This window comes from Chaetodon trifascialis, chromosome 15, assembly GCF_039877785.1.
Source record: "Chaetodon trifascialis isolate fChaTrf1 chromosome 15, fChaTrf1.hap1, whole genome shotgun sequence".
Lineage (NCBI taxonomy): Eukaryota > Metazoa > Chordata > Actinopteri > Chaetodontiformes > Chaetodontidae > Chaetodon > Chaetodon trifascialis.
Genome location: NC_092070.1, coordinates 22838820 through 22851261, shown reverse-complemented (window position 1 = coordinate 22851261; position 12442 = coordinate 22838820). Strand labels below are relative to the sequence as shown.

At 46.6% G+C, this 12442-nt stretch overlaps 1 protein-coding gene across 1 annotated transcript in view; it reads right to left on the bottom strand.

Annotated features, from left to right (window-relative positions):
- The window catches only part of shank1 (SH3 and multiple ankyrin repeat domains 1), a 59158-nt gene extending 58627 nt beyond the window's left edge, over positions 1-531 (bottom strand). The window contains exon 1 of the mRNA XM_070980621.1: positions 429-531. Within this exon, the coding sequence (XP_070836722.1) occupies positions 429-488 (60 nt within the window). The 5' untranslated portion in view covers positions 489-531. The remainder of the gene's footprint in view (positions 1-428) is intronic.
- Positions 532-12442: the final 11911 nt, after the last annotated feature.

Here is a 12442-nt window from a genome sequence, read left to right as displayed (position 1 = left end):
TCTCACCTGGCTTGAAATTGACAGACGGGTAAGAAAAGAAGCAGAGAACGCGAGCTGTAGATTGAATCAGACTTTTTAAACTCCAATCACAGAGGGGGAAAGCCATCACATGCTCGCTGTTTTAATCTAAGCTATGTAGGCCAATCAATATGGCTTCGCATCAAAGGACTCCTATAGGCCACATCTCCTTTCTCCATGCATTCCTCCTCCTGTTCAGCTCGTGACTGCCTCTTCCTCTCTCTCTCTTACTCATTCTGATTCTATAGCTCGTCTTGACGACCTCAGCGACTTCCCAGTCATCAGCAGCACTTCCTCTTTTTGTTCTCCTCCACTGATTAAACACCTTAAGTTTGCAGAGATCCGAGGAGGACGTGTTGCGTTGAGCGCAAATCCCCTTCCCTTTCAATTTCACATCCAGCACTGTTTACCGTGAGGGACCTCACACCGTCTGATGTCCAGGCGAGCTGGCAGGATGCAGCGCATCTCATATATCACCTCCCATTCACGCTGCCATGGCCCCCTTCCATCGTTGCTATAAATACTGCCAGCTGTGCTTCCATTATTAATGCAGCAAGACGCCCAAACCTTCCCTGGCCCGAACATCGCCGATTCATCATCTCACATAAACTTTAAAACACCCACTACTGCCTACTGCCGGTGCAAAGAGACACACACAAGCAAGAGGAAAAGGTGCATGCACACACACCAACACACACTTCTGTCCACGACAAGTTCAGTGGTGGAGGAGGAGGCAGGCAGAGAGGCAGAATCAGCATGAAAACCAAAAATAACACGTTGCATCTTGATCACAGATCAGTTACTGTTTGAAAAAGGCTGTAATGCAATATGGAGGCAGAGGGCTGCAGCTCAGTGGAGGTGAACTGAATTAAGCTCTTTTTTGCTGGGACGCAGGCACAAATTTAAAGAGGTTACAGAGAGAGGAAGAGGCAATAATAAACTGCTTTTGTGACATCGAAGCTAATCAAAATATTAGAGCAAGTCAAAAGCCAAATCAGCAGGCTGGATTTTGCAGCTGTTTCCCCGACACGGCTGCACTGTGACAGAAACAAGGCGATGCAGCTCGACACCTTTCAATCACAAGCAGCAAACCTGACACCAATTTGAGTTAGCACAAAGCACCGAGTCACGAAGAGTGACAGTAACATCAGCAGAAACCTCAACAACATCCCAAAGGTCCTGGACTCTACTGACAAGCTAGTTGACATCTATTTTGGCATATGGACAACTTTAACTACTGACCGAAACACAGTGAAACAGCCTCTGACCTGGTGTTTATTAAGCGAAATGGAGCAGCACAGACAGGCTCTGATACTCACTCATCATTAGTATCTGTTTGAAGGTGCAGCACAGCCAAACGAGACCACCTACCAACCAAAAATGATTTGATTTCAATCTATGTCAGGATGCCTCCTGCAGCTTCCACTGTGAATCAAATAAGCCTCTCGCAGACAGAAGAACATGAAACTCGCTTTGGTCGGATACTCTTTGAACGCCACTCACGATCCTATCAGGCTGCAGAGCTGCACTCGAGGCTTGTGGGAATAACACTGAGAGCACATTTAGGATTTCCAGCATAAAGCACGGAAGCGTTTGTGTGTTTGAACTCGCTGAGGTCACAAAAAAAAGTCATTTTTACATTGAAGATTCATCACTGCATCACAAATCCACCTACCGGAGCATTTACAAGTTCAAAAAAATCAAGGACAAATCACAGACCAATGCTCTTAAAATCATTCATGTGGTTTTTTTAGTGGTGAAACATCCAGTTTTTACTGCATGTATCTGTTTAATTTCCAAACCCTGAATTCAAAAGTCTTATTTAGCACCTGAAAGCTGGTATGAACAGAGCTGTCAGGTAAGAAGCTCTAATCTACTGTCTTTCCCACAGGACCTGAATGCAGCGTTAGATCCTGAGGCTCATGCTTATGCTGCTGCCTTCAATCTTGCACAAACACACACACACACACACACACACACACACACACACACACACACACACACACACACACACACACACACACACACACACACACAGAAATCACACCCCACCCTACACTGTGATCATCATCCCGGGCCTGCGCTGCTCCGCTGTCGCCATGCATCTGCTGCTACTAAAAATAGAAAGCCCACTTTGATGATGCAGCGGTGACTGTTGGGAGATCACAACCCCCACTCTGCCCCCCCTCTCCGCCTCTCAATGGCGCAATTAGCCCTAATAAACTGAGAGTGAATTCATGATGCATGGAGGAGTCTGGCCAAGGCCCTCCAAACGCCCCCCAACAAGCCCCCTCAATCCTCCCCTCTAATTAACATGAAGGGGCTTTTTGCAGCGGGACAGATGCGATGTGTTTGTGGGGAGACGAGGTATGGAGAGAGTGACAGAGGGCAACATAACACTAGAGATGAATGATGGCTATGAAGCATCGGTGTGTGTGTGCGTGTGTGTGTGTGTGTGTGTGTGTGTGTGTGTGTGTGTGTGTGTGTGTGTGTGTGTGTGTGTGTGTGTGTGTGCTGATGGGGGATATCCCCTCAGGAGCCAAAGCCTGGCTGGGCTTCAGGACAAATACACACACTTACAGACAACCAGAAATGCTTCTTATCTTGCAAAAACACTGAACAAGGCACAATATCCGCCATGATAACCACCACTCACTCTTCCTTTGGCCGTTCAGTGTAATCCTCACATAATGTTGAGGCTGGCATTCGTGGTTCAGACCAAAATAACTCCACAACTATCGAATGGGCTGCCGTGAAATCACACATACTCACATCCCCCTCGGGACCAAGTCTAATTACTTTGGTAATCCCTTGATTATTAGCGCTCTCAATATTTTATTAAGTCCAATATTTATGAACAACACCAGCACAACTAATGACATTACCATCGGCCTCGGCTTTGTGCTTAATGCAGGCTACCGGATGTTAGCATGCTAACAGGCTAAACTATGACATGGTGAACATTACAGCAGCTTAGCACCAACATGTTAGCATAGTCACTGTGAGCAGGTTGATTGGAACGTAAAACAATGTGAATTATGATGCAATTACATATTAGCCTTGACTTAATAAATCGATCTGTGATAAATCCATATCAAACCGTAACACTGGCTTTCAAATACTGTGTTTTGCTCAAGCGCTAGTTAAGCGACAGCCATCATGGCACTATAGAAAGATCACAGACACAAAGACACCACAGTACTAAACTGTTTCATCGAGGCAGCAAGCAATGAGCGCCTGCTGCCAGCACGGACAGAAACCGAATCTTAAAAGTACGTAAACGTCAGATTATCACGGCCGATGGCTGATTTTGTACTCAACACTCTTACTGCTAAACATCACCTCTCTTCAAATCAAAGGAGAGGTGTTTCATGGCAGACAAGCATCAATTTTCTACATCACGCCAGGTAGAGAAAAATGTTGGTAATGACGACGCCTCTATCTCCCAAACACCCTGACAGCCTATTAACACCAGACAGAAGCATCACTCCGGTATGATGAAACAGTCACAGACGGTGAAATGATTAACAGAGACCGAGACTCGCTAAGAGAAAGGTGGATGGAGGTAAACGACAGAGGGAAAGGAATAAGGAGAAACCGGAGAGAGGACAAGGCTGAAGTAGGACAGAGCACAGGGGAGGCCTGCCTGTCCCAGATCAGTCGTTTACTGCCGGCAAGAGAGGGAGAAGGAATGAGTGAGATAGGGAAAAAAGAGAGAAAGGAATGAGAGAGTAAACGAGATGGCTAAATCTGGAGTTATGAACTACATCCCCCCCGAGCAGCGTAGCAAATATTGAAAAGAAAGTTGAGCTCCACTCCCTGCACTTGGGCAAATATACCAGGAGAGACTGAAAACAATACAGGCGACAAACCCTCGGAGCACAGGAGGCTCTGACAAGATGTCAGCTCTGAACAGAGGGATAATTAGCCCCAAAGACGCAGCGTTTACCTCCTTTCCGAGCCCCTGCAGAGGAGCGTTCTGAATGAACGTGCTTGAGATAATTAAGAAAAATCAATTCAAAATGAATCAACATGTTGAGCATCGTCGTCAGGGCCTGTTTTCTCCCTTTGAGGCAGGCGAGCTCTGCCCGAGTGTGCTGATAAATCCTATTTTTGCCAACATTTGTTGAAGTGAATGAGTGGCGAGGAGAGACTTCGGTTCCCTGATCCCCAAAGAGGGAAATGCACGGGGGGAAACGTCAACTGTGCGCCGCGTCCTCTGTGGCCGTAGTGGAACTGAAGACTGGCGTTCAGGACACTTTCCGACCAAGAAGCAATTAATGGTATTTCCCAGCTAACGTGGGCTGAATGTTAATTCGTCTGCTCGGGCGGCAAATCATGGCTGTCTGCTGGACCTTGACTCACTTTGTGCCAAGCAACATCTGAAGCACAAACGACATGACAGTCAGTTAATCAACACTCAGCAGCGGCGGTGGCGGCGGCCTGTTGGACCATGTCAACTCGATTTCCACAAAATCAACTGAGCTTCCGAGGAGTCAAACTGATCTGGGCTCAGCTAAACTGGAGCGAACCTCTGAACCTGGGACCGTTTCTCCCGTCATTCAAAGGCATCAAACGGTACAAACGAACAGCTGGATGTTCAGCCTCTCCACGCGCTGTCTGTTGATGAGCTAGATACAGATAATAGATGGACAAAATTCATTTTTCTTGCTTTCCACTAGCAAAAATGTAATAGAACATTTTCTCTGATGTCATTCCAACATGGCTGACTGCAGTTGGCTGTGAACAGCTTTTTTATTACAACCCCAGTTCCAAAAAAGATGACACGTGCTCAACTGAAAACAGTCCAAAGACAATATATTTAATGTTTGACCTCATCAGCTTCATTTTTGTACATTATTAATCTGAACCTGAAGCAGCAACACGTTTCACAGACTGGGAAAGATGTTGAACGCTCCCAAAACACCTGTTTGGAACACTCCACAGGTAAACAGGCTCATTGGTCACAGGTGATAGTATCATGATTGGGTATGAAAGGGGCATCCATTCACGAGCGAGGATGGAGCGACGTTCACCACTTTGTGAACACATGATTGGATGAAGGAACACTTCAGAAAAGTGTCAGTAAACACAGTTTGACTGTGAATGATTGCATTCTGCTTTATTTACACTTACGTCCCACTTCAACGACTCCAACAAGGACAGATCTTACATTAACTGTTTACTACAACACAACGGAAATCTTACAGCTATTAGACAAGAGGTGAATGACGCTGGTCTCCACCTCCGTCGCAAAGAGTCCCATTTCTATGACGATCGGCATTTTAATAATGCAGTGATTAGTTGAACCTGCACTCCACCCATCTCTACCTTAAACTGCAGAGTATTCAAAGAAATGGGACTGAAACGCTTTGATCCAGCAGATTCTAACTCTGCTTTTTTAATTTGAGCTCTGATTCAGACCTGGTGAGAGCTGGTGGCCATAGGTCAGCCTGTAGCGACTGCTTGACATCAGTGTGTGATGAGTGTGTTTGAAGTTAGAGCACCACTCAAGACTGAGTCATGCATCTGTAGCACCAACACTTACACAGAATAATCACTACACATTGTGAAAAGCGCTTCACTTTTATACATCATTAAAGACTATACGCTCCTCTGAAACCCTGATGGCGCCGTTCAAAGTTCTCCCTGTTCCAAATCGCGCTCATGGTGTGTAGCGTTGGCTGTCTTCTCTGATGATGCGCTCTGCCATCCTCTAGCTCCACGTCCCTGAGGCGACACATCACATACAGAGCATGAGAAGCATGTGCATGTGTGACTTACTATGACTGTGTATGGGAGACGTGCCCGCTGTCAGAATCTCTGCTGAGCCCAAGCCGAACACACGAGCCACCTCTCCTGCGCTCCAACAACAAGTTTTTCGCAATTTAACTTTCAGTCCTGCTGAAATCCTCCTCGCTGCTCCGTGCAACATGAAATCAGCTTGACCTGCGTTCACCTTCCTGTGGGCTGTCTTCAGCAGAGACAAAGGCGTCTATAGATAGACTAAACTCAGGTGGAGGGATAATGACAGGGGCAGACCAAACACATGTTCCCCGCCGCCAGGGTGACCCTTCTCTTGTTGAGGCAGTGGCCCAAGTGACAGCGCATCAGTTTGAGTATCAAACTCATCTGGCAAAACACCAACATCTACATCTGCTCCTGAGTGCATAACTGCACACGTCCTCACTGCTCAGGTGCATCTGTGTCCATGTTCATTCATGCGTGCCCTGCCTCGCACGCTACAGTCAGCATGTCGGGGGGAGCCAAAGTGTGATTTACTAGGTGATTTTATGCACTGGTTAGCCTTTTAATGTGAACGCTGAGCAGCGAGCGGCTCTGTGCACATCATCAGCAGTCCTTGGCAGGCATGCAAATGTACGTGGGAGGGATTATCAGTTTGACACTATGATAAATCCAAGTAGCATCTACTGTACCCACCTCTGTCTTCACTGGTGGTGCTACATATATTCTGTGATTCCCTGCCAAGTCTTTGCCTCATCTACAAATCTGTGTCCCCCCCACTGCTGCCTCCTCCTCTTTCTATTCCCCCACTTTCCCCCTCTGTAAACCTGGGATAGTGTATCTGCTGGCATCAGGGAGTGATCCGTGGCTTGCCTCCCTGCCCGTGCATCCCTCAGCAGATCCTCTCACGGCTGCTTTCTTCTCTCATTTCGTTTCATTTTCAAGTGCTTATTTTGTGCAACTGCTGTGTATCTTCATTTAAAGCCGGGACGCGGCGGCACAGGCCGCCACGTGAGAGAGGAATTCGTGTTTTACATCAATGCAGTAAACTTGAACATGCAAACCTCCTCCCACCCCCTGCTGCACACACACATACACCCTTTTGACTCCACCACTATCTCTCCACAAACACAAAATTGTACTGTCCTCCGCTCCGCCATGCACCCCCTTCCATCTCCATGCATGTCTCTTTGAGAGAGGAGAAGAAAGAAAAGCAGAAAAGACAGAAAACATTCTTACTGTCTTCTACAATCCCTGATGAAATACAGAAATCCCTCCTCTGGAAAAAGGGACAGAAGTAGAAAAGAGAGGAGGGGGAGCCCAGCAGTTGCCAGTTGCAGAGGAATAAGGAGTGAGGAGGGGCGAGCAGGAAGATGATGAAGAAGACTGGTTAAAGGAAAAAAAATAAAAGACAATCACTGCTGCAACAATGAAGACCCTCCTCCTCCTCCACGGCCGCCACTGCCACAAGAAATTACAAGGTGTCCGGCACGCCGCCGTATGCTGAGGGATGGAGCATTATCCTCGGCTCCCAGCCCGTCCTCCAGCAGCAGCAGCTCTGTAGTAACACTTCTATCCGTTCGGTCCAGCGATCTCCCCATCCCTCGCTCGCTATCCTCCCTCCTCCCTCCCCTCTGCATGTTCAGAGTGCCCCCCTCTCTCTCGCCTTCTCGCTCTCCTTCTACTGGTTGGTTGGTTCCTCTCCCTCACCCTCCCTCCCATAGCCCTCCTCCCTCCCTCTCCCTCTCCCTCTCCTCCATCATTACCCAGATACAGGGCATACCCCTCCCTGCCTCCCTCCCTTTATCTATCTGTCTCTCTCTCTCTGTCTTTGATGTTTTGGAGTTAGACTCTTAGCTGTGAAAACTGTTTTTTTTTTTTCCTTCTCAGAGAACTGAAAGCGCCACAGAATTCAGTCGGATCCACCCAACGGTGCAGAGACGCACACACCAAACACACACGCGCACACACACACATAAAAGATTATCCAATAATTACCACGCAATATCAACAACAAAACCACACGTCAATTAGAGCAAAATTCCTCATTTTTAACGGATTGCGTCCATAATCCAACGCTTCTGTCCAAAGCAAAGATGCAGGACAGCACAATCTGCAGCCGTGCAGCCAACATGTGTGTTCTGGCTTTCACGCACACACAAATATGAATAAGGAATGAAAGATATGAGTATAAGAGGATGAGGGAAGCCTCTGCTGCAATGCTTATTACCATACATAGAGGGGGGTGAGGGAGGGGAGGACTGTGGGTGGAGAGGGAGCCTTCTACTGACGAGCTGAGCTGAGCTGAGCTGAGCTGAGCTGAGCAGCAAGTAGAAATCAACTCCATTATGCCAATCACTGCTGAGTGAGGCATGTCAAACTGGCCTCGTAGGCTCTGATGAGCTAACACCCCTTCATTAGTGGGATGAGGAGTGTGTGTGTGTGTGTGTGTGGGGGGGGGTCTTCATGGCTGTGTATAATGACAGAGAAAACGCATGTTTCTCAGATCTCCTTCTCGTTGCTGAGGGTGATAAATTGAAAGTCTGTGCTGGCTTGCCTGACGCCCGGTTAGTCAGAAGCTCTGGTGGATTATCCCAGCGAGATCCCAGAGCTCCACGAGCAGCAAAACACAAAACAAAACAAGAAAAACATCTGCTGGAGAAATTCCCTGGGCAGAAATCCGGCTGGTTACAGCTGATGTTGACGGGCGCTGCGCTGCATATCAAACGCTGACACAACATCACTGGTTCAGAATCCAGTGACGAATCTGAGGGCGAGCTCTCCTGCATCTCACACTGTTACACTATAAAAAATGATTATCAGAGCAGGAAAATGGCTTCTTGGATTTATTTAGCTGCTTCTCAGCCGTCTGCGTGTGCAGCTCTTGTAAATCTGGCCTGATGTCGTCTTTATTCTCCTGATTCGCGGGTCATCCTATAACTGTGATCTAGTGGTTACGTCCTCTTTCTTCTCTCCTCTTTCTTGTCACAAAATCATATTTCTGGGGAGATCTACTAAATCTCATTGTGCCGTTTCATTTATTTTTGCACCATTTGTCTTGTTGTTTTCCATTTTCTTGGCAGTGAGCCTGTTGGGTTGATACACTGACTTTTAGGGCAATAAATCTGCACAAGGTAGTATTCAGTGGTTTGATATGATGAGGGCTGCAGCTAATGATCGTTTTTATTGATTAATCTGATACTTATCTTCTTCATTAAACACTGTTTGGTATGTGAAACATGAGAAAACTGGGAAAAATGGCCATCACAGTACCAAAGAGCCAACATTTCATCCGTCCAACAGTCCAAAATCCAAAGATGTTAAATGTATTAAAATGTAGGACAAAGAGCAACAGCAGGGACATCACAATCAAACGTTTGGCATTAGTGCTTCCTATCAATCGACTGATCGATTGACGAGCTGAATCTGCCTTCCTGGACTAAATGCAACACTGCACGCTTCACACGGTCAACGTAGACGCCCGCGTCATGGCGCCACATCTGAGGCGAGGCGACGCAGTGACATGCAGATCTCAGCCTTTCAAACTATAAATATCCCCCTCCCTCACTTTATTTTCTATCATGAATATTACATCCATTAGCTCCAAGATGGGCATTTAGGAATGGAGGTGAATGAAATGAAAGCTCACACAGCGGGGGCTGTCCACCTCTTCACTCAGTCAGTGACTCATGCGGAGGTAACTTTCTCACACAGTATTTAAAGTACTGCATTACACCGTCTGATCTGCTGGTTTCTTTAAATCAGGTTTGCATTGATTGGTCAGCCTGCACCTGCCAGTGCTTCTGCTGTGACTGAGCCTGCTGGTGTCGTGGGGAGGGGGTGTAGCGGGTGTTGCTCGCCAGGTTCAAGCTGGACCAACAATATTTAAGTATATGAGAGTCAGCGAGCACTTGCTAACAGGGACGCTTCATCTAAAGCACACATGCAGCTCGTATAGGAGACAGAGGAGTCGCCTTAATAGCAGAAAGTCAGACTTAATAAAGAAAGATGGCCATAATAATGAAAAGAGCAATATCCCTGCTTGTGTAGCTGACATATTTATTCAGCCCCCTCCCTCACACACACTCACACAGCGTTTTGTTACAGTCATAATTTACACTAATGCACTGGCACCATTTGGAGCCTCTGCCACCTGTCACCTGGGAAATAATGTGCAACGCCAGTGCACCTTTCTGAAGCTCTCTCCTCTGAATGAGCTCTTCCTCTCGCCCCCCAGCCTCAGCTGCGTCTCAGGGTTACAGAGCGGCTGTTTCCCTGCTCCTTCACCACAAGGGTGACTGCTCCGCTGCTGCCGGCGGCGGCTCCATCACTCCAGAGCAAAATCCAACAGCAACTCAACAGTCAGCCATTTCACGGGGCGACCGCCACGGCGCAACATCGACCGTCCTGAGCGTGGGGAGCAAGAAGGCGTGCGGCTACGTGCATGCGTGTAGTTGAGGTTTAAAGGAACTGTGATGTACACAAGAGCGAGAGGGGGAGCGAACGAGGCGACGTCTTAATGAATAATTCAAAATGTGGTGGAGTTAAAATGGTTGTAAAATAGTTCATGTGGCACAAAATGGAATTCTAAATGGCAACGCTGGATGGAGCAGATGAGGTTAAAAGCTGTAACTGTACAACTGTACTCAGTACAACACTGAGCTCCTTGTACTGCACTACATTTCACAGGGAAGTACTCCACTTTTTACTCCAGTACAACTACCTGAAAGCAAACTAAAACCACTGAGAGACTTCAGCTCATTCGACCCTCTGCAGCTGAGCTGTAACCCGAGCTGAGAGGAGAGAGCTCACCGGTCCAGCTTCAGCTGCTCTGCTCTGACTTCCTGTAACGTCCAGGGTTGATTTTAAGGTCCTTCTCATGTACAAAGCCCTTCATGGACAAGGACCAAGCTACATCACTAACTCCCTACATCACTAACTTCTCACAAAGTTTCATTTAAATAACTGTTTGTTGAGGAGGCAGAATTAATAATCGAATTATGTCATATATAATAAAGGTTTAGCAGTCAGAGGGGACATTTTCCTGCACACCCAGTGCTTTTAAGTTCGACAGCTGAAGGACATTTGGCTGCTATATTTCTGTAAATGCAGAGCTTTTCATTAATACTTTCACTGGAGGGGATGGCCTGAGGAAGTCATGTTGTGATAACTGCTGTGGCCAACACCGAGGCTGAGTTTCAGGGTGCATAATCTACACAGAGTAAACCTGTGTGCTCTGTCAGGAAAGCTGAGAAACGCCAGCTTTCAATATTTATATCGCAGTCTTTCTGCCCCTTTAACTGTACCATCTCCAAGACTTTCCCTCACTACTATGACAGATAATCCCTCCCTCTCTTTCCATCCTCATTATGAGAAAACTGTTATACTTGGCATCAGAATTAACTGCTCTGCTGCTGCTGAGAGCTCGAAAGAAAAGCAGAAGTGGGTCACATGCTGGAGGAGAGGAGGAGACGGAGGGGAAGAACACAAACGCAGGCCGGGCAGGATGAAAGCACAGGTAGAGAGGAAGGAGGTGAAGGCTGAGCACGAAGCCAGGAGGATGAACGCTCGCCCCGAGCTTTGAAATGAAGCAGATGAATTCATGAGAGCGTGAGCAGAACAGGCGCATGCAGAGGAGACCTCAACTGAAGGGAGCGAACAACAACTTTCTCTGCAGCTTGTAACAAAGACGTGAGGACCATCACTTCTTCTGATCGAGGTGGACATCATAGAAAAACTGCTGAAATGTCCACATCTCATCTGAATGTCAGTATGTCTTCACCCGGTCGAGCTGTCCTTAAATATATATTCTTTCCATCTGGGAAATCATTTTTCTGTACTCTTCCTGCACAAACCTTTCACTGATCTTACATACATTTAGCAGAGGAACAGTCATACGATCAGGTGCAGCCACACTTTGACCCCTCAAGACCTGATGCAAGCAAACACTCACACACAGCGGCAACAAGTATTAGCATTAGCATCAGAATAAACCCGAAGCACCTCAAGTAAAAGTACTCACTATGCAGAATGGTCCATTTCAGAATTGTATGTATACATATTATTGGATTACACCTTTTAATGTGTGAGCATTACTTTGACGTTAAAGCTGGTGAAGGTGGAGCTACTTGTTTCATGCTGCTGGACAGCTTCAACTCTACACCCTCATTCATTAGTCGATTATATGTTCAACCTCGTATAATTATTCAAATTACTCGAGCAAAGGACCTTCTGGTTAACACTTTCTTAACTTACAGTCAGGTGGCAACGATTTAAACAGGATTTCAACAAGTAACTTTCGACTTACCGAGATACAAAGACGTCTCCGGCGTGCAGGCTCTTGATGTGAAGAATCTGATTCTGTGTGAGGGTCGAAGCCATTAGTCAATTAGTCAGCAGACAGAATATTAATCAGCCGCTGTCAGATGATTCAATGTTAGTCATTTTCCATGTCAAACATTCTCATTTGTGAGGACTTCACACCATCTTTTACGACAGCAAATTGATTATCTCTGGACATCTGTTGGACATGACAAGCAGTTCGAAGAGGCTGCCCTTTGATTTTTTTATAGACAAAACAATTAAGTGATTAATGAGGAAAAAAATCAGCTGATTCATTGATAATGACAGTAACAGTTAAATGCAGCCCTCATCTGAATACTATGACAGCTGAATGATT